The sequence below is a fragment of the Ceratotherium simum genome, chromosome 36 (genome assembly GCF_057802395.1).
Source record: "Ceratotherium simum simum isolate JZ-2026a chromosome 36, ASM5780239v1, whole genome shotgun sequence".
NCBI lineage: Eukaryota > Metazoa > Chordata > Mammalia > Perissodactyla > Rhinocerotidae > Ceratotherium > Ceratotherium simum.
The window spans coordinates 631,504-651,421 of NC_141935.1; the positions used below are offsets into that span (position 1 = coordinate 631,504).

Below are 19,918 nucleotides of genomic sequence, written 5' to 3' on the forward strand. Positions count from 1 at the left end.
TTTCAGAGATTCAGGTCCTCAAGAGCTAGAGCCTCAGGAAGAAATACTTTCCTGTTAGGACTTAGGATGATTCTCCTAATTCAGATTGCTTCTCTGAGCCACATAAAACAAGATGTCCTAGAGCTGTTTCTACTTATACTTCCCCGTGAGTAGTTCCCCAGCCAGGGATAGTGAAGTAACTTTTCTCCTTTTGTCCTCAGGAGCCAATGAAGTGCTCCTGGTGGTTGGCGGCTTCGGAAGCCAGCAATCTCCCATCGATGTGGTAGAGAAATATGACCCTAAGACTCAGGAGTGGAGCTTTTTGCCAGTAAGTAATGGTGGAACCAGTCATGGGAAAAGAGCTTAATGTCCTCAGTCCCTGACTCTAGATCACAATAATGCAGCCCTAAAAGTAGAAAAGCCTAGTAACAGCCTAATGTTCCTTACAACTGTCATGTACAGTAGGGACTCAATAAGAAGTTATTGACTGTTTACAGTAAATAAGACTTCAGAAATATCAGTGGCCCTGTGTCACATTAAACTTAGCTGGCCACTACTATTTCAGCGCCTTCCTGAGCTGTGTGTGTAACTCCTGGCATGCTCCATTGGCCATGCGCTGTTCAACTGAACTCAGTGTTAAATGGTGTTCAACTGAACACTAGTTGGATTGAACTCAGAAGTTTGTATCTTTCTCCCTTGGTGTGTCTGTTTTGGTGCTGAAAGAACAATAATAATTCTGAGAAAGCATGGAAGTCTTTTGATCAGTCCTCCTAACTTTTAGGGTCTTTGAATCCTGGCCTTTGGATTAGCAGTGCAGGGATACTTTTCCACGTTAAGGAAGGAAATCGGTCTAAGTCTCTTAAGTCCAGTGCCTTATGGAATAGGAGGGAATCATATACAGGATAAAGGAAAGATATTAAATCTTTTGGAAGTCTTGGAAAGAGGCAAATGTACAGAAGGCTTACATCTTTAGGAGCATCACAACAGGCAAGAGGGTATTCATGCAGTAGGCAGGCCACTGGAGACCACGTGAGGGTGAACCACTGCCTGAAGAAGGGCTCCTGGTAACAAGTGAAGAAGCAGAGGTGTGTAGCTAGAAACAGGAAGGACAGCAAAAGGTAAGGCCTAAGACTCGTGTGACTGACACGGTCTGCACCGCTTCTCTCCTAAATCCACAGAGCATCACTCGTAAGAGACGTTATGTGGCCTCAGTGTCCCTGCACGACCGGGTCTACGTAATTGGTGGCTATGATGGCCGTTCCCGCCTCAGTTCAGTGGAGTGTCTAGACTACACAGCAGATGAGGATGGGGTCTGGTATTCTGTAGCCCCAATGAATGTCCGACGAGGCCTTGCTGGAGCCACCACCCTAGGAGGTAGGCTTGGTGTGCAGGGCAGTGTTTCCATTTTGTTGTGGCTGGATCAGTGTTCATACCTCTCCTGTGGTCTGGCAGGAGCATGACATGTGGAGATATTGGTACGGTCAAATATCCTTTTTGCTTTCAGAAATATCAGTGTTACATAGCTATTCAATACTCATGGATGTTTAAACACTGATCACAGTCAGCAAATGGAGTTCCAATGTGCTGAGTGGAGAATTGACAATAGTTGTATCTCTATAAACTTCATGTAGTTTTCAAATGCTTTTGAGGATTCAGTCTTACCCCATTCTTTTTAGATGTCTCGACTGTGCTGTTTTCCTTATCTATAAGACTTAATTGACTTGTCCCGTAAAAAACAGGATAAGTTTCTTTTTGCTCCCAGACATTTGAAGGACTTGTGGGGAATTTGTAGAGAAAAGAGTTATTAGAAATCTCTCATTCTCTAATTGTCTGTGTTTTGTTCATTCTGAGCAGATATGATCTATGTCTCTGGAGGCTTTGATGGAAGCAGGCGTCATACCAGTATGGAGCGATATGACCCAAACATTGACCAGTGGAGCATGCTGGGAGATATGCAGACAGCCCGGGAAGGCGCTGGACTGGTAGTGGCTAGCGGAGTGATCTACTGTCTAGGTATTGGGTCTGAGATGCAGGGATGGGAGAGAACTCAATTAAGGGTGGCAGCCTCTGGGTGGTGGGGCTTGCATTTTACCAGAAGTAAGTTCGTAGGCTTCCTTCAACTAAAATCCCAGTCCAACCCAGTATATTTTCTGTCAACTAGGATAATCTCTTTTGTGGAAGCAGAAAATAGTGTACGAACAGATTTCTCTTTGGATTATTGGAAGTCATGAGGGAGAACTGAAACTAAAAGAATTAGTTGAATCTCTTCAGAGAAAGGCACACGGGGAATACGGGTAAAAATTTGGCATTTCTTTCTGAAATGGTCTCTACTTTGTCTTTCAGGAGGATATGATGGCTTGAATATCTTAAATTCAGTTGAGAAATATGATCCCCATACAGGACACTGGACTAATGTTACACCAATGGCCACCAAGCGCTCTGGTAAGACCAGTTGGATCTAAGGGAGGGGACAATAGACAGTGCTGTCGAATCTTGACCTCTGCAGCTGTGGTGCAGTCTCAGGACAGGGCATCAGTAAATCAAAGTTGTGTTTCCTTCTTCACTGTAGAGATAAAGTAAAACATGAGTCCGATTCTGTTCTCCTCTTTGCCTCTGTTTTCTCTAAATGTAGTGAGAATAAAGACAACTTAAACTTGCAACTAGATTATAAGTTTGAGGGCAAAAGCCTTCTTGTTTCATTCATTTTTTATGTCTTGGTTCCCTCCCCGCACTGTGTAATATCTACACAGTTTTCTGTGTGTAGTATACATTGAGTGAATGTTGAATAAAATCTCTAATGCACAGGTACAGAGGAGTAGCGATTTACCTTCGCTGAGCTGCTGGAGGTGGAGCAGCCTGGGATGGAAGCAAGGAGAAACACTAAGCTGCTCCAGTTGCCTTCTTTTGGGTGCAAACTGCTCCAGAACCACGCTTCCAACTCCTTTCCTCCCTCTACTTTCAGTGCCTTCTTTGTCTACTTCCTTCTTTTCTCCTGGTAAAGAGGGTTGGGCTCTGAATTAATGAAAATGAAGATGACAACCGTTTCAGTTTTCTTTTCTCATTTCAAGTCCCAGCCAAAGGGTTTACAGATGGGATGACTTGTGCTGGACTAGGTTCTTCTAGGCCCGTCTGGCCCCGGTCCACATCCTTCACCTGGCCATCAGTGACCATGTTTTGTTTCTAGAACTCAGATCCTAATTTAAGAGTATTCATTTGCTGTGCCTTTTTCCCCCAGGTGCAGGAGTAGCTCTGCTGAATGACCATATTTATGTGGTGGGGGGATTTGATGGTACAGCCCACCTTTCTTCCGTTGAAGCATACAACATTCGCACCGATTCCTGGACAACTGTCACTAGTATGACCACTCCACGATGCTATGTAGGGGCCACAGTGCTTCGGGGGAGACTTTATGCGATTGCAGGGTGAGGATTTAGAAACCAGGCTAGAGTCATCATGCATCCAGGACCATGTGATCCAGTCCACATTTTTGGATGGAGATGGGGTTTGGGTTGGGGAGACATCTCCAGTAGCAATCTTAGTGTAGGACTTGTATGGAAAAGAATAGAAAGCTCATTTCCTTCTCTTGCTTCTTCCCCACTCAGATATGATGGGAATTCCCTGCTGAGTAGCATCGAGTGCTATGACCCTATCATCGACAGCTGGGAAGTAGTGACATCCATGGGAACCCAGCGCTGTGACGCTGGCGTGTGTGTTCTCCGAGAGAAGTGACCATTGTTGGAGCACCATCCAGAGCTAGTGACCAGTCCAAAGGACAGTTTGCGGGAGAATCAAGGATCCTTTCCAGAATGTCTGCTTCTCACTGTGTGCACAGGGTGATTACAAGCACTGGTGCAGTGACAGTTGTACTTATTTGACACACCTTTCCCTCGCGCTGGTAGTTGTCTCTGAGGAGGGTGGGTAACAGACACTCGGGGGAAAAGAATGCACACTGAATGGATGTGAGAGGCCAGGTCACCTCTTCTTCTGGTCTAGGGAGCACTTTCTTGTCATTTCTAACTTACCATGCTTGGGAGAATATGTACATATATATATGAATATATATGTTGTGCCTCATGTGTTGCAGAGAATGAAGGTGAGTTTGACCTACTAGATGTGGGCAGTATTCAGCTAAGATGGTTGGAAGAATACCAACTCGAGTAAGCTTGGTAAAATCCAAGTCTTGTTTTCCAGGGATAAATATCTTTCCTAGTTTATAGGTAGCTAGGGGCAGCACAGTTCCATCCTGGAGGAAAACCAATGAAAGATCCCTGTCAAACTTTAGGGGCCTGGGGAGAGATCTGTCTGACACTCCCTTAAAGGGGACAGGGTTGGTATATCAGGACTGAGTTTAGAGTAAGTGAGGTAAACTGAATTTGATGAGATATGAGTGAACCTAGAAAACCACTTAAGTATAACCTGGAAGACCGAGAAGGGTGTATCATTTGAAGGATCTTTTTATTTCTCCATGGTCTTTCTGAACTAGAGTGTTGTGCACCTTGGCACTGGAGACTGAGAATAACAGAGTGAACAAACGTTGGGAGGAGCGGAGATGAAGTAAATGTGGGAGTTCAGTGTGCCTGGGGACGAATCAGAAGTTCCGTGATTGTACGTTGTCTTAATCCCTGCCAGGGCTTCTCTGTCCGTGGTGAGGTTTGCCTCGAGTGGGTGAGAGACTGTCTTTCTCTGTTGAATCAAATATGGCTATGCTGTTATACTTCCAAACTATTTATTTGGGGATGGGGTGGGGATGGCAGCAGCCTAGAAGTTCAGCTACCTGATTACTGCCCCATTCTTTTAAGGGCACACTTCTGCTAAGGAGGGGTTTTCACTGCTGCGTTTGGTACGTTTAGTCTTTTTCCTACTATAAGGTTCCCTTCTCTGTCCTTAAAGTGGATTTTATCCATCCGAGGACAGAATAATCAAGAACAACCAGAATTCTTTTGTTAGTTCCAGTACCTGCTATCACCATTTCTGAGATATCACTCAAGGCTCCCCTGTGTTATGGAGTGAAATTCTTGCCTTATGGGTATTGGGAGTGTGGGAACATGACATTTAAATAAGAATGCACTTTCCCTTTACTCTGAAATTCCATTTTTCCTCTTTCCCCCTGAGTTGTGTTGACCTGAAGAGTTCATCTTCTTTGTATTTTTTTAAGAAAATATTAAAAATCACCTGTCTCAAATGCCTGTAAGAGAGTTTGTGGCTAACCAGCACCGCCTTGCAGACAGTTTGGGGGACCTGTTCGCCTTGTGTATTTGCCAACTAACTCTAGTATGTCTCTGTTAGACACAGATAAGAGGTAGCCACTGTACCACTATGGAGATTCTCATCAGTAAAATGTTAATGTGAATTTGCCATATTCATTGATGACTCTCACGCTTGGAGTTTACTTGAGCTCATTTAGTACCCACTGGAATTTTAGGGTTTTAGTCACCCCATTCTTTTCCTATTTGCTTCAATTTATGGCCCATGATCTAAACAGCTATGCAGAAGGCCTGCAAACCTGCAAAAGTCCTGATATTCCCAGAGCAAAGGGAAGGGGGAGCCAAAGAGGAAGTTATTTTCATTGAAGGAGCCTGCCAACCTCTCTTTAGCAGAGGGAGTTGTGCCTGCTCATTAAACCACAGCTATGGGGGCCGGCCAGGTGGTGCAGTGGTTAGGTGAGCGCACGCCGCTGCTGCGGCAGCCTGTGGTTCGCAGGTTCGGATCCGGGGTGCACGCCGAGGTACCGCTTGTCAAGCCATGCTGTGGCTGTGTCCCATATAAAGTGGAGGAAGATGGGCACGGATGTTAGCCCAGGGCCAATCTTCCTCAGCAAAAAGAGGAGGATTGGCATTGGATGTTAGCTCAGGGCTGATCCTCCTCACAAAAAAAAAAAAAAAAAACCCACAGCTATGAAACGTGTGACTCATCCAATCTCAGGAAGAGATCCAGGGGAGGTTGAGGGGAGGCAGAGAAGTGGGGGTAAAGAACTGATGGCTCCTAGGATATCCTCATTGCTGACTTTTTTTTTTCCCCCCTCCAAAGCCCCAGCAGATAGTTGTAGGTCATAGCTGCACATCCTTCTAGTTGCTGTGTGTGGGACGCGGCCTCAGCATGGCCGGACAAGCGGTGTGTCAGTGCGAGCCCGGGATCAAACCCCGGGCCGCCAGCAGCGGAGTGCGCGCACTTAACCGCTAAGCCACAGGGCCAGCCCATTGCTGACTTTTCTGAGTTTCAGACCAGATTCCCAAATAGTTCTTATAAGGGAGCCACAACTGAATATTCTGCAAAAAACACATAAAGCTCTTTGCTCCCTTTCCACTCTTCTCCCAGTTTTGTATACTTTCACATGCTTTATGCACATGGAAACAGAGGTACCCCTAATTTGATGGTTCCTCCTGTTTTTCTAGCTCCCTTAACTGGCAGCCAGCCACTTAATTATCCAACCTCAGAAAGCTATCATTTATCTTGTCACCTCCATCACAAGAGAGACATCCAGTTAGTTTCTAGGTTCTACATGATTTTATCTTTGTTACAAATCCATTCCTATATTTTTATTCCCTCTGCTGCCACATAGTTCAGGCCTTTATCTCTTGCCCACACTCAGAGTAATAGCCTCCTAATATCCTTACTTCTGCTCTTTTCCTGTCTTCCATCAAGCCGTTCCATTACTTGTCATCAGTTATTTTTCTAAAGTACGGATAGGATCATTCTAGTACCTAACATACAGCAAATTTTCAGTAAGTATCAAACAGTTATTTCTGGCCTAGAATTCCATAGATTCCCATTGCCCATATTATAAAGTTCAAATTCCTTAGCATGACATTAGACCCATGGTGATCTGGGCCCACTCTGCCTTTCTGATCTTACCTTCCTCTACTACTCTCACTTCCCTCAGGTATAATGTGTTTCAGTCACAGTAGTCTACTAATCATTCCTAAATTGGTTCTCACCCTTGTTTGTGTATTATTCTGTCTCTTCTGTCCAAAATAATCTTGCTCTCCTGACAAAATCCTAATAACCATTAATGCCTAATTCAGGTGTTACCTGGGTCAAAGCCTTTTCTGACTCCCTGGACAGAATTACTCCCTAACCCATGCTTCCATTTACTTTGTTCCTGTGGTTCTTTATCACGTGTTGTTGGTTTTGGGTTTGTCGTCCTGTTTAGGCTGTGTTCTTAACTACAACGTGCCTATCATCGTTGTATCCTCAGGGTTTAGCATGTTATATAATTACTCATTAAATGTTTAATTATTGAAGGACAAAGAGGAAGAAGAAAAAATGCAGATGGGGGTGGTGGGTAGATTAGACATTACCTAATCGAGTGGCTTAGTTCTGCTTCATATTCTGCTTTCCCTGCCATTTCAGCAAACCCATGGCCGGTTGCACTAGCAGTAATAAGCTAGAGATCTAAAGACTAATCAGATGGAATGAGAAAGGATAATTTTTTTTTAATTATTTTATTTTTTTCCCCCAAAGCCCCAGTAGATAGTTGTATGTCATAGCTGCACATCCTTCTAGTTGCTGTATGTGGGACGCGGCCTCAGCATGGCCGGAGAAGCAGTGTGTCGGTGCACGCCTGGGATTTGAACCCCGGGCCGCCAGCAGCGGAGCGAGCGCACTTAACTGCTAAGCCACTGGGCTGGCCCAGAAAGTATAGTTTAAGGTGTCTTTAGAGCCATGCCTGGATCTATGGACCCTGGGAAAGGAACCTTTCTAAACTTTAACTTCGTCGTTGTGCACTGGGGATAACGAATGACAGCACCATAAGGAAATTGTGATGATTCAACAGGGTCGTTTCTAAAGTGTTCCATATAATGTTTTTCCACCTAATATGTAATCACTATGATTAGAACAGAGACCAGCAATTAAAGCTTCCAGGCATCTTTTTCCAACACCAAAAAGGTGCATGTCCCTCTAAGTAGAAGAAGCTAATGTGGCTAAAACTTGCTGATGGGAGTCCAACCCAGGTCCCCTTCACGTTGCCTCTAGGAATGTCCCCGTTCTTTCGTGAACTGAATTCAAATCTCAGGAAACTGAAGAGTTAGGGTCGATTGTAATGACTTATTTGTCTGCGTTTTAGTCAATAGTAAGGGAAGCCCAGTGACCAGGTGAGTACGGAGAGGATTTGTCACGTCCCAGGAAGTGACCCTGTCACAAAGCCACGCTTACGCCAAGGTTAGGCAGAGGATGAGGGCGCCTGCGCAGTAGAGTCTGGGGGGGTGGGGAGCGCCTGCGCAGTTCAGAAAGGCCGAGCGAGAGGGCGCCTGCGCGGCTGCGGCGTAAGAGGCTGAGGCGCTGGCCGCCATGGAGCCTATGGAGCAGCTGAGCGAGTTGGTGTCCGCCGAGGGCCGAAACCGTAAGGCGGTGCTATGCCGGCGTTGTGGCTCCCGGGTGTTGCAGCCGGGGACGGCTCTCTTCTCCCGCCGGCAGGTAGGGGCAGGTTGGGGCCGGGTGACGGCCCGCCCGCCTTCCCGAGGGGCCGAGTACCCGCACCTCAGTTTCCGGAGCCCGCGCCGCTCGGGGCTCCCGTGGCCCGAGCTGCCGGCGCCCGTGAGAGGCCCGCCCTCCGGAGGTGTCTGGGGCCGTGAGGTGTCCCGGTCCCTCAGGGGTCCGCGTCCGTGATGGGTCCGGATCCGTGAGGGGCCAGGTCCCTGAGGGGTCCGCGCTTGTGAGGGGCTGGGATCCCTGAGGGGTCCGCGCCCGTGAGGGCGCCGGATGATGGGGCCGGGTCCGTGAGGGGTCTGTGCCGGTGAGGAGCCCGCGTCCCTGAGGGGTCCGCGGCTGGGCCTGCGCCCCAGCCCGCCGGCTTCCTGGGCCAGCTCTTGAAGCCGGCAGGTCTGTCAGCTCCGCTCCAGTCCCGCGTCAGCCCACCCACCAGTCCTTGTTGCCCTAGTCCTTTCTGCCGGGCGCTGTCCGCTCCACAAGGAGCCCCAGCAGCAGCACCTTCCGTGCAGGGATGTGACAGAATAACTCCTGTATCCTAGATGCCTTACCAAGGTACTGGAATCCAGAGTTGCCCAAAGGAATCCTGTTTCCAGTGGGACAGCTCCCTGCAGTCCTGAAAATCAATTGTGAAGGAAGTCTTCTTATTTTCTTCAACTTAGGAATTTTGATACCCTTCATACCACCATCACCACAAGTGAGAAAGTTGAAAAAGAAATTTATTTTGGTAAGCTTTTCATTGAAGTGTAACATGCTCTAGGAAAGTGCAAAGTGTAATCTCATTTCAACCATGTGCATACCCTGTCACTAAAAATTATTTCTAAAAATGCGCTCCGCCCTCTTGACCTTCACACTGGGAATTAGGTTTCAACATAAGAACTTGGGGGGATGGGGGCACAAACATTAGGTCTATGGCAGGGTGCTACTGGCATCTAGTGGGTGGAAGCCAGGGATGCTACCAAGCATCCTACAATGCACAGGACAGCCCGTGACAACAAAGAATTCTCCAGCCCAAAATGTCAGTAGTACCAGGACTGAGAAACCGTGGCCTAAAGACTGTAAAGCACTTGTACATCTATAATCTCATAAACCTTATGAAATTATTTGTATTTGATGTTTATACCACTGGAGTATGAGGCCTTGTGTCCTATGCACTTCTGTATCTCCTACACTACACCTGGACTGTGCATATAAATAAGAACTTAGTAAATATTTGGATTGAAATAAATTAATGAATAAAAGCTATTGGTCCAGTGTAAATAATGGGTTAGCATGGATGGAATGGATCAGGATGTGTAGTTAGTACTGTTACTCCACTATTTGTGCAGCACATGATGTGTGTTCTTTTTAAATCATATAAATGATTTCACATATAAAATGTTCACACCTTTGAACTCGGTACTTCTCAAAATCTTACCTAAAGTTTGTGGCAGAGGAAATTAAAATTAAGCTGAGTAGAGGTGTGGTGAATAGCAGTGTGATGTTTCATAGTTGTGAGAGTAGGTATGGTATGTTTGAAGAACTGAAAAGTTCAGCTTGGCCAGAACATAGAATGTAATGAAAGTGGCAAGAAATGAGGCCACTCAAAGTTAAGGTGATTGGAATAGAGGAGGTGAGAAAGCTATGGGGAAGTGGGATCAAAAGAGAGACTGAGCCAGATAGGGTACAGTGACCAGAGCCACCTTAGATGACCATGAGGGGTCGCGGAAACCTAAAAGGAGCACAGGTGTTGATGTGAGGGTGTAGGAGTAATAATTGGGAGCAAGGAGAACACTGGTTCCCATCTCCAGATCGTGAAGTATGTGGAATGTCAGAGAATGGGCAGCACTGAGGAGCCTGTGGTTTTGTCCTAGCAAGAGTCTTATTTCCATGAAGACGAAAAGAAAAAGGAAACACCAGAGTTTGTGAAGGCAGGAAAAGGGAGTTGATGTTATAAAGGGAGTTGTTTGCTTTTTTATCTTTTTTGGAGGCAGTGGAGGATTGGCTCATGGGAGAGAAAGTACAGAGCAGTGTTTGGATAAGAATAGGAGAGCAAAGGACCTGAAGGCAGTAACCAAGAACAGTTTCTTCTAAAACTAAATATGGGGCCGGCTCCGTGGCTTAGCGGTTAAGTGCGCGCGCTCTGATGCTGGCGGCCCGGGTTCGGATCCCGGGCGCGCCCCAAGGCACCACTTCTCCGTCCAGCGCGAGGCCGAGTCCCACGTACAGCAACTAGAAGGATGTGAACCTATGACATACAACTATCTGCTGGGGCTTTGGGGGGAAAAAAAAAATGAATAAATAAAATCTTTAAAAAAATAAAAAATAAATAAAACTAAATATGATTTAACATAGGACCCAGCAAGTGCACTCTGGGACCTTTATCCCGGAGGAAATGAAAGCTTATATTCACACAAAAACCTGTACACGAATGTTCATTGCACCTTTATTTGTAATAGCCAAAAACTGAAAACAGCCCAGCTGTCCTTCACCAGATGAGTGATTAAACAAACTGTGCTACAGCCATACCATGGAATGAACTATTGATACACTCACCTTGGATGAATCTCCAGGGAATTATGCTGAGTGAAAAATGCCAGTCCTGAAAGGTTTACTGTATGATTCCATTTATACGATATTTTTGAAATAACAAAATTTTAGAAATGAATTAGTAATTGCCAGGGGATAGGAATAGGGGGGCTGGGGGTATTGGTGAGTGTGGTTATAAAAGGTAATATGAGGGATCCTTGTGGTGATGGAGCTGTTCAGTGTGTTGACTGTGGTGTTGGATTCATGAACTTACACGGGATAAAATTGATAAAACTGTCTAGAACTACATACACATGCAAATGAGTACAAGTAAACTAGGAAAACCTGAATAAAATCAGTGGATTGTATCATTGTCGATATCCTGGTTGTGATGTACTATAGTTTTGCAACATGTTACCATTAGGGGAAACTGGGTAAAGAGTACGTGGAATTTCTGTATTATTTCTTAATATAGAAATAATTATCATTTATCTGTATTTTTGTATTATTTATTCACTATGTATGAACATATAATTATCTCAATAAAACTTTAAAACTAATTTAAAAACTCAAGATATTATGCTAAGTGAAATACAGTCACATGCTGCATAACAATGGTTTGGTCAACGACAGAGGGTATATATGATGGTGGTCCCATAAGATTAGTACCATAGAGCCTAGGTGTGTAGTAGGCTATACCATCTAGGTTTGTATAAGTACACTCTATGATATTCACACAATGACAAAATCGCCTAAGGATGCATTTCCCAGAACCTGTCCCCATCGTTAAGCGACACGTGACTGTAAGCCAGTCACAAAAAGACAAATACTCTATAATTCCACTTACATGAGGTAGCTAAAGTAGTCAAATTCATAGAGGCATAAAGTTAGAATAGTGGTTGCCAGAGGCTGGGGGGCAGAGAAATGGGGAGTTTTTATTTAATGGGTATAGAGTTTCAGTTTGGGAAGATGAAGTAGTTCTGGAGATGAATGGTGGTGATGGTTGCACAACAATGTGAATGCACTTAATACTACTAAATTGTACACTTAAAAATGACTTAAATGGTAAATTGTATGTTAAGTATGTTTTATCACAAAAAATCAGGGATCAAAATGGAACATGCATCTCAGCTATGTTAGACAGTATTGTTCAGTTATCTATTGCTACATAACAAAATCACCCGAAAACAGTGACTTAAAACATTAACATTTATTTTGCTCACAAATTTGGGGGTTGACTGGACATAGTTAGGCAGTTCTCATTCAGGGTCTTTTTCATGACAGCAGTCAAAAGGTTCATCTCAAAAGCTTTTTCACTCATGTGTCTGCCTGTGGACTGGAAAGACCCAAACACCTGAGCACTGGAACAGGCTTTGGAGGCATCTCCGTCTTTCACTGGATCTTTCCACATGGTCTGTCTACATGGTGGCCTTAGGGTAGCTGGGGTTCTTACATAGAAGCTGAAGGCTCCCAGAGCAAAGTGTTCCAAGAGAAACTAGCAAAAGTGGCATGGTCTTTTCTAACCTAGCCTGTCACTTCTTATTTAGCATTATATTCATCGAGGCAGACACAGTGGCCTGCCCAGGTTCTAGGGGAGAGGCATGGACTCCACCTCTTTTTTTGTGTGTGTGAGGAAGATCAGCCCTGCACTAACATCTGCCAATCCTCCTCTTTTTTTGCTGAGGAAGACTGGCCCTGGGCTAACAGCCGTGCCCATCTTCCTCCACTTTATGTGGGACGCTGCCACAGCATGGCCTGCCAAATGGTGTGTCGGTGCGTGCCTGGGATCCGAACCGGCGAACCCTGGGCCGCCGGCAGCAGAGCACGCGCACTTAACTGCTTGCACCACCGGGCCGGCCCCTGGACTCCACCTCTTGATGGAAGAATTGTCAAAGAATTTGTGGACCTGTTTTAAACCACCACAAGTACTCACAGAAGGGGGAAAATTATGAAAAAGTCAACAAGTTTACTCTGTATTCTGACATTTTTTATTCTCATCTATATTGTAGCATGCTTGCCAAGTTTCCCATAATGAGAATGTATTTTTACAAAGAGAAAGAAAATATTTATTTTTTTAAAGGGTACTGTTAACAGCTCTTCAAAAAGGAAAAGGAGTTTCACTGAGACATCAATAGAATCTCACTGAGTTGTGGTGTTCTACGTATCTCTGACGAGCCTGTCCAGGATTAGGGGTACTGGCTGGGGTCCTGACAGCAAAGTTAACCCACCTGGTCCGGGATCTAACTGGCAACTTTGGCCCCCAACCAACTGAGTTAGCTGCCTCAAATTAGATATTAATTCTTTTTGGGTTTTTTTTGTGTGTGTGTGTGAGGCAGATTGGCCCTGAGCTAACATCTGTTGCCAGTCTTCCTCTTTTTCTTTTTTCTCCCCAAAGCCCCAATACATAGTTGTATATCCTAGTTGTAGGTCCTACTCGTTCTTCTATATGGGACGCTGTCTCAGCGCGGCTTGATGAGTGGTGAGTAGGTCCGTGCCCAGGATCCGACCTGGCAAACCCTGGGCCACCAAAGCGGAATGTGCAAACTTAACCACTATGCCACCAGGCTGGCCCCTAGATGTTAATACTTTTTTTGTGTGTGTGTGAGGAAGATCAGCCCTGAGGTAACATCCGATGCCAATGCTCTTCTTTTTGCTGAGGAAGACTGGCCCTGGGCTAACGTCTGTGCCTATCTTCCTCCACTTTATATGGGACGCCGCCACAGCATGGCCTGACAAGCAGTGCATTGGTGCACGCCCGACCGAACCCGGGCTGCCAGCAGCAGAGCGTGTGCACTTAACCGCTATGCCATGGGGCCGGCCCCTAGATGTTAATTCTTGATTTCTATCCCAGTAGTCTGTCCAGAATACCTCATTGTAGCCCCAATGTTACATCCCATAACGTGACCCTGGCACTTGTCCCCAGCGTGGCAGTAAATAGGTTGAGATCTATGCACAGATACACATACATATACATAATGTAGGTATAGTCTTGTGGGTCTGACTTATAGGATTTAAATAAAAATGGGATTGTTGAGGAATAGAGGGAACAGGACTCAGAATGACTCCTTGAATGAATAGTTAATAATAGTATTTCCCTTAAATCATTAATCAAACGAGACTGCAGAGGTGGCGTTTTGCTCTGTAAATGGGAACAGTGCGAGGGAAGCTGGTGCTTCTTTGTTGAATGCCTCCTGAAGGCTAATGCTTAAGTAGTCTTTGATTTTCTCCTCTTCCATTTAGTTAAGATGTGACTTGACCCCTACAACGTAGGGGATAGGCCAGAAAGAGTTTTAGAGAAATTTAGGCCCACAGAAAGTTACAGTTAGGAAAGGAATCCCGGTTTCCTGGTTCCTGAATTTTGATTCCTAACTCATTTGCCTCTGCCTGTTCTCATTTTCCCTTAGGGTAAAACCAAGCATTAGGGACTCATTTAAACATCAGATGAGGCAAAAAGAGTGACTGGAATGACAGTATACCCGGAGAGACTGTCATATTTTGTGATGTCCTCAGATGATGTCTCAGGTGACACAGCAAAGGGTAGTGCATAGATATTTGTTTTAATAAGCCAAGTGCTTGGAGGATGGGGAGTAGAAATGTTCTGAATCAGTGTTCTGAATCAGTGCTCCTTCCTCCCTATCAGGGATACCCTCCCTACTGGCTACAGTATGGCCTAGAGTTCAGAAGTGTAAACTCCAGGGTATTTAATACACACTATTAGCTCTTGTGGACTTCCTAACTGTAACATTCAGGGAGAGGCTTACTCATCCCCACCAAAGCATTTACCTTTTTTGGACTAATGTCAGTCCAATTTTTAAAAAATTTTTGCTTTTATTCTGATTGCCAATCCCAGACTAGCACACTGAGGCCATCCTATTTTGTTAGAGTTTGGGGATGCATTAAACGTCTATTGTGGGGTGGGAAATAAGTGTATTGGCAGCAGTCATAATGATGAACAGCAGAGGGGTAACAAGCTTTGCTGGCATTGTATTTTTTTAGTAGTCGGGGGCAGGTCTAGGTGTGTAAACTAGCCATATGGAAGAAATTAAAGGGAGAATGTGTGTGTGTATGTGCTTGCACAGCAGTGTGCCAGTGCCAGGGGTGTTCTCCTGAAGACTGGGAAGGCATGTTAATTAGCAGGTACAAGGATCCTAAGGATAATATTCCAAATTCTAGAACTAGATTTTCCTTTTTAATGTTCTTTTTATAAGATAAATCCAGCATATTCATAACAATGGTGGAATAGAGGACAGCCAGATATTCTGTATTTATTCTTTTAACAAATATTTGAGTTCCTGCTCTATACCAGTTACTATTCTAGGCACTGGGGATATAGTAATGAACAAGAAAGGTAAGCTCCCTGCTTTCCAGGGGCTTACATTCGATTAGAGGGAGACCCATGGTAAATAAGCCAATAAATTAAGATAATTTCAGAGAATGGTAAGTAAACATAAAGAAGGAGTGGCATAAGGGAACTTCTGGGGGTGATGGATATGCTCATTATCTTGATGATGGTAGTGGTTCATCGGTGCATACATGTGCCAAAATGTATCAAATTGTACACTTTAAATATGTGCAGTGGGTGTGTCAGTTATACCTCAGTAAAGCCGGTTTAATTTTTTTTTTTTTTTGGTGAGGAAGATTAGCCCTGACCTAACATCTGTTGCCAATCCTCCTCCTCTTGCTGAGGAAGATAGGCCTTGGGCCAACATCTGTGCCCATCTTCCTCCACTTTTTTTTTATATGTTGGATCCCACCACAGCATGGCTTGATAAGCGGGGTGCAGGTCCACGCCCGGGATCCAACCTTGCGAACCCTGGGCTGCCGAAGCAGAGCGCGAGAACTTAACCACTTTGCCACCGGGCCGGCCCCTGTAAAGCCGTTTTAAAAATAAAAATACAATGGGCATTATGGGAAGCTAATTGAGATTGTTTGGTTAGAGAAGACCTCCTGAGGAGGTTACAGTTGAGCTGAACATCAAGGAGCTTGCCTTGCCAGGATCTGAGGGCAGAGTAGCCTTACCCTGTTTGAAGGAGGAGCATAATGAGGTAGGAACAGGAACATAATGAGGGAGATTAGGAACAGGTAGGGCCTTATAGGCCATGCTAAGGACAGCAATGAAGTCAAGTTACCACAGCAACCAGAGTTCTTCTTTCACGTCTCTTAAGAATCAGGACATGGGTCAGAGGCAACAGAGGAGCCACCCAGCATCCTAGTCTGTAACTTAATAATAGGGCTCCTCATTTCGTTTTCATTTCAAGAAACTGCTAGGGCACAGTGTAAGTATATGTAGAATAGGGGTGATGATCTGACCAAGCTAGTTCAGCTTTTGTATTCTTTCTGTTCTCTGCCACTACAGCTTTTTCTTCCCTCCATGAGAAAGAAGCCAGCTCTGGCTGATGGCAGCAATCCTGATGGTGATCTCCTCCAGGAGCACTGGCTGGTTGATGATATGTTCATCTTTGAGAACGTGGGCTTCACCAAGGATGTGGGCAACATCAAGTTTCTGGTCTGCGCAGACTGTGAAATTGGACCAATTGGCTGGCATTGCCTAGATGACAAGAAGAGTTTCTATGTGGCCTTGGAACGGGTTTCCCATGAGTAATTGAGGGGAGGAGGACTCAGCTGCACCCCAACTGTAAAAGCTACTCCCCACAAGAACTGGCATTTAACCTGGTATAACTGTTCTGCTGCCACATTCTCTGTACCAATATAAACTGAGTATCAATATGTCCAGTTGAACATGCAGAGAGCTAACCTTACTTCCTTAAAGCCTCAACTGAATGCCTCTTGCTTAGTTCACTTGGCATCACAACATTTCCTAATCTCTCCTTTCCCCCAGTTTTAGGACACTGGGATACTTCCACAGATCTTTTCCCTGGCATTCTGCCTGCGCTTTCTCTTACCCAGGGGCTCCCTAGTTTCTTGCTCTAGAAGAGCAATATTCAACCTTTTAGCCATGATGACACGTGACAGATGATGCTCATGTGCTGATAGTTGAAACCACCTTTTTCTCTCTCATTCAAGAAAGCATACAGGTATCCGAGAGTGACTTTGTTGTATGGCTAATTTTATCTACAGTAATTTATTGTTTTTAAAAGTAAAGCATTTACAAACTTCAGTATTTAAACTACGAATCAGAAACACATTACTTTGGACACACCTCTAATACCATGTTTGAGAGCCTCTACTCCAGGTTGATAGTGACTTTTTATTGTAAAGATGAACGTGGCCCCTCTTCCCTTCAGATCTTGATGTGTTTTCTCTTCATATTAGTCCCCGCTATTGCCTGTTAAGTTGAGAATCAGATTTTCATCCCCATCTGGCAGCCACCCCAAGGAAAACTCAGCCCTGGCCGTTTTCCCAGGATCTCTTGGAATCAGAGTGGAGGATGTGGGATATAGGAGAGATAGGCCCTTGCCATATTATCCATGAGTTTATAGGTTTGTCTCATTTGGACAAATAACTCTTCTTTTGTTCTTAGGAAAGAAATCTTTAATGGATAGTGTCATCATTTACTGAACCTACTGGGCATGGTCTTCACAGAGTTTGGGTTCCACTGGAATCTCTATACCAATCCAGAATACAAACTTTCCACCCAGATGCCTCTATTTCTACAGCTGTGGGGTTGCTCTGTTTGATATTAGCCAACTTGTTTAACCATTCAATATGATCTTGAGTTGTTCTGTCATTTCTCTTCTGAAATGACTTACCATCTTAAAAGGAATCTGTATAACCAGGTTTCAGGTATCCTTCCATCATCCCTACCTCTAAGGTTCAGGAGACCTAGAATTGAAATAAGGACTAAATAGAGACCCTACAATCTGCAGCCCATTCTTTTGCATCTGTTTTCTGGTTGCTTCCTCCTTCCTTCTCCCCAGAACTTACTCTAAGGGCTCCCCAACTAAAGTGCAGACCTTGGGCACAATTTTGCAACCAACCTACTCCCATAGAAAGGTGGCTTCCTTCCTCAGTCATAGCCTCAATGAGTTATAGTAGAAAATGAGAAAACTGTTTTCCAGACAAACGGTCAAATGCTATGATTATGGCATTTGCAGAAAAACATCTGTGAGATTTATTCATTCAGGTCAGAAGGAACAAAACCAAATAGATGCCTCTAGGGGCATATGGCCCCTCATATAAGCCAAAATCTAGGCAAAGCATTTTTTAAAATTAGGCTTTTACTTTTCTTTCCTTTTTTAATCACAGAAATAGTACCCATTCATTGCAAATACAAAAATGAGTATAAAAAATTTTTTAATCACTCATATTTCCACCATCCAGAGATTGCCAATGGTAAAGTGGTGTATATCTTTCTCAGTGTTTTTCTATATATATATGTATATAAACATGTATGGTTTTTTAAAACAAATATGAGATCATACTGTACTCTTTTATAACTTGCTTTTTCCATTTAACAAAATACTGACTTTTCATGTCAGTAGATTTCCATCTGTGTACACCATTGTTTTTAGTATTGTATTTCTGTACAATAATTTATTTAAACAGTCCACTATTAGATTGTTTCCAGTTTCTTATAAACATTGTGATATAATGTGCAACCTTATAGTTAAATCTGTATATGCATTCTTAATTATTTTCTTGGCATACATTATTGTAAGTAGAATTGCAGAAGATGCATGTTTTCAAGGCTTTGCTGTATTGACACATAAACAATACAGCAAACACACTCAAAAAGACCTGTGCCTCAAAAACACCTGTGCTAATTTACCCTCCTCCAGCAGTGTAAAAGAGCACTCATTTCTCTGAACCCTTTCTGACACTGGGTATTTATTATCATTAAAAGAACATTTTGCCACTTCAATAGAAAAAATAGTATCTCTGTTTTAATTTGCATTTATTTTATTTCTAATGAAGTTTTTATATACTTATTGGTTATTTGTATTTCTTTTTTTGAGAATTGACAAACATTGTTGCCTTGGTAGCCAAAAATGTCGAGTTGTTATTCTGCCTTTTCAGCTTGATCTGAAAGAAATAAAGGCATTTAAGCAGTGGAAATTAGATTCCTGTATGTCCTTGAGAAGAATATATAATTTGAACAAGCAGAGGAGAGCTGAAACTTAGGGTTAATCTTGAGGTCTGTCAACTACTTAATCACTTAGTGTCTCCTATAAAATAATAGGATAATGTCATCTCTTCGTTCCCTTCACACAATAGGCTCTTAGTAAAGACTTGTGAAGCAGTTAACTGCTATTTTAACTGCTACAGGTAGACAGAGGTAACCCATGCTTGCTGCTATGAGTATAGAAACCTGAAATTCCTGTTGAGAGCAATTGATTTTTCCAAGGCCTAACTGTTTCTACAAAATTCTTTTTTAGTGTAGAATCAAAGATGGACAATGATGTACTGACATTTGACATATTGTTACCATGCTAGGTATGAGACTACTCAAGTAACTGTAACATATAACTAATGAGGACTTCTGCTCCTGGTAATGGAGGATAGCCAATTTGGACTGACCATCCCACTGACAGCAAATAGAAAGGCTAGACAAAATATTTTAAAAATCCAAAGGCATCAGAGAGCTAATGTGACTTTGAAGAATTACTGAACCAGGACCACTGAGAAGATGGAGGCCTGGGAAATGGGCTTAGTGTTATGGGCCACTCTTCTTCTGGGGGCATTTACCAAACTTGGAGGAGGCAGTTCAGAATGCTGCTGATGAGTGATTTTGACAGCCTTCCAGAAGTAGGGGACAGGGCCTGTCAAAGGATGGTGGACCTGATGAATGTCCCTCACTTTGGGTTGCGGCCCTCAGTCCTTTGCACCCCAGGAACAGGGATGAACTGGAAGTAGGAAGGTAGGAAAGCCTCTCTCAGGAGATCGCAGCTCAGCTTCCAATGCTCTCAATCCTTGAAATTAGATGAAGGTGATCCCAAAGTGGTAGTTTCCCCAAACCCTTGGCATAAGCAAACAGAAACCCTCTCTAGAGAAAGATACCATCATCCTCAATTTCGAATTGTTTCTGCAATTTTGCTAATACAAT

General features: G+C 44.0%; 2 protein-coding genes across 5 annotated transcripts in view; both read left to right on the top strand.

Annotated features, from left to right (window-relative positions):
• Positions 1-5,165, top strand: part of KLHL12 (kelch like family member 12) — a 28,166-nt gene extending 23,001 nt beyond the window's left edge. For 2 of the 3 annotated variants that reach the window (XM_014794130.2, XM_087424257.1), the window contains exons 7-12: positions 201-307; positions 1,158-1,353; positions 1,834-1,992; positions 2,323-2,421; positions 3,215-3,401; positions 3,582-5,165. In XM_014794130.2, the coding sequence (XP_014649616.1) occupies positions 201-307; positions 1,158-1,353; positions 1,834-1,992; positions 2,323-2,421; positions 3,215-3,401; positions 3,582-3,708 (875 nt within the window). In that variant the 3' untranslated portion in view covers positions 3,709-5,165. The remainder of the gene's footprint in view (positions 1-200; positions 308-1,157; positions 1,354-1,833; positions 1,993-2,322; positions 2,422-3,214; positions 3,402-3,581) is intronic. The other variant, XM_087424259.1, reaches the window with a different exon arrangement.
• Positions 5,166-8,212: 3,047 nt separating this feature from the next.
• RABIF (RAB interacting factor) lies at positions 8,213-18,930 on the top strand. Of its 2 annotated transcripts, XR_015550008.1 has the most exons (3): positions 8,271-8,394; positions 8,949-9,133; positions 16,271-16,404. XR_015550008.1 is itself a non-coding variant. In XM_014794142.2 (2 exons), exons 1-2 carry the CDS (start codon positions 8,269-8,271, stop codon positions 16,514-16,516), a joined length of 372 nt encoding a protein of 123 aa, XP_014649628.1. In that variant the 5' UTR covers positions 8,213-8,268; the 3' UTR covers positions 16,517-18,930. The 2 variants fall into 2 exon arrangements, 1 of the variants encoding a protein (XP_014649628.1); XM_014794142.2 differs by lacking the exon at positions 8,949-9,133 and having other exon boundaries at positions 8,213-8,394; positions 16,271-18,930.
• The last annotated feature ends 988 nt before the right edge of the window (positions 18,931-19,918 follow it).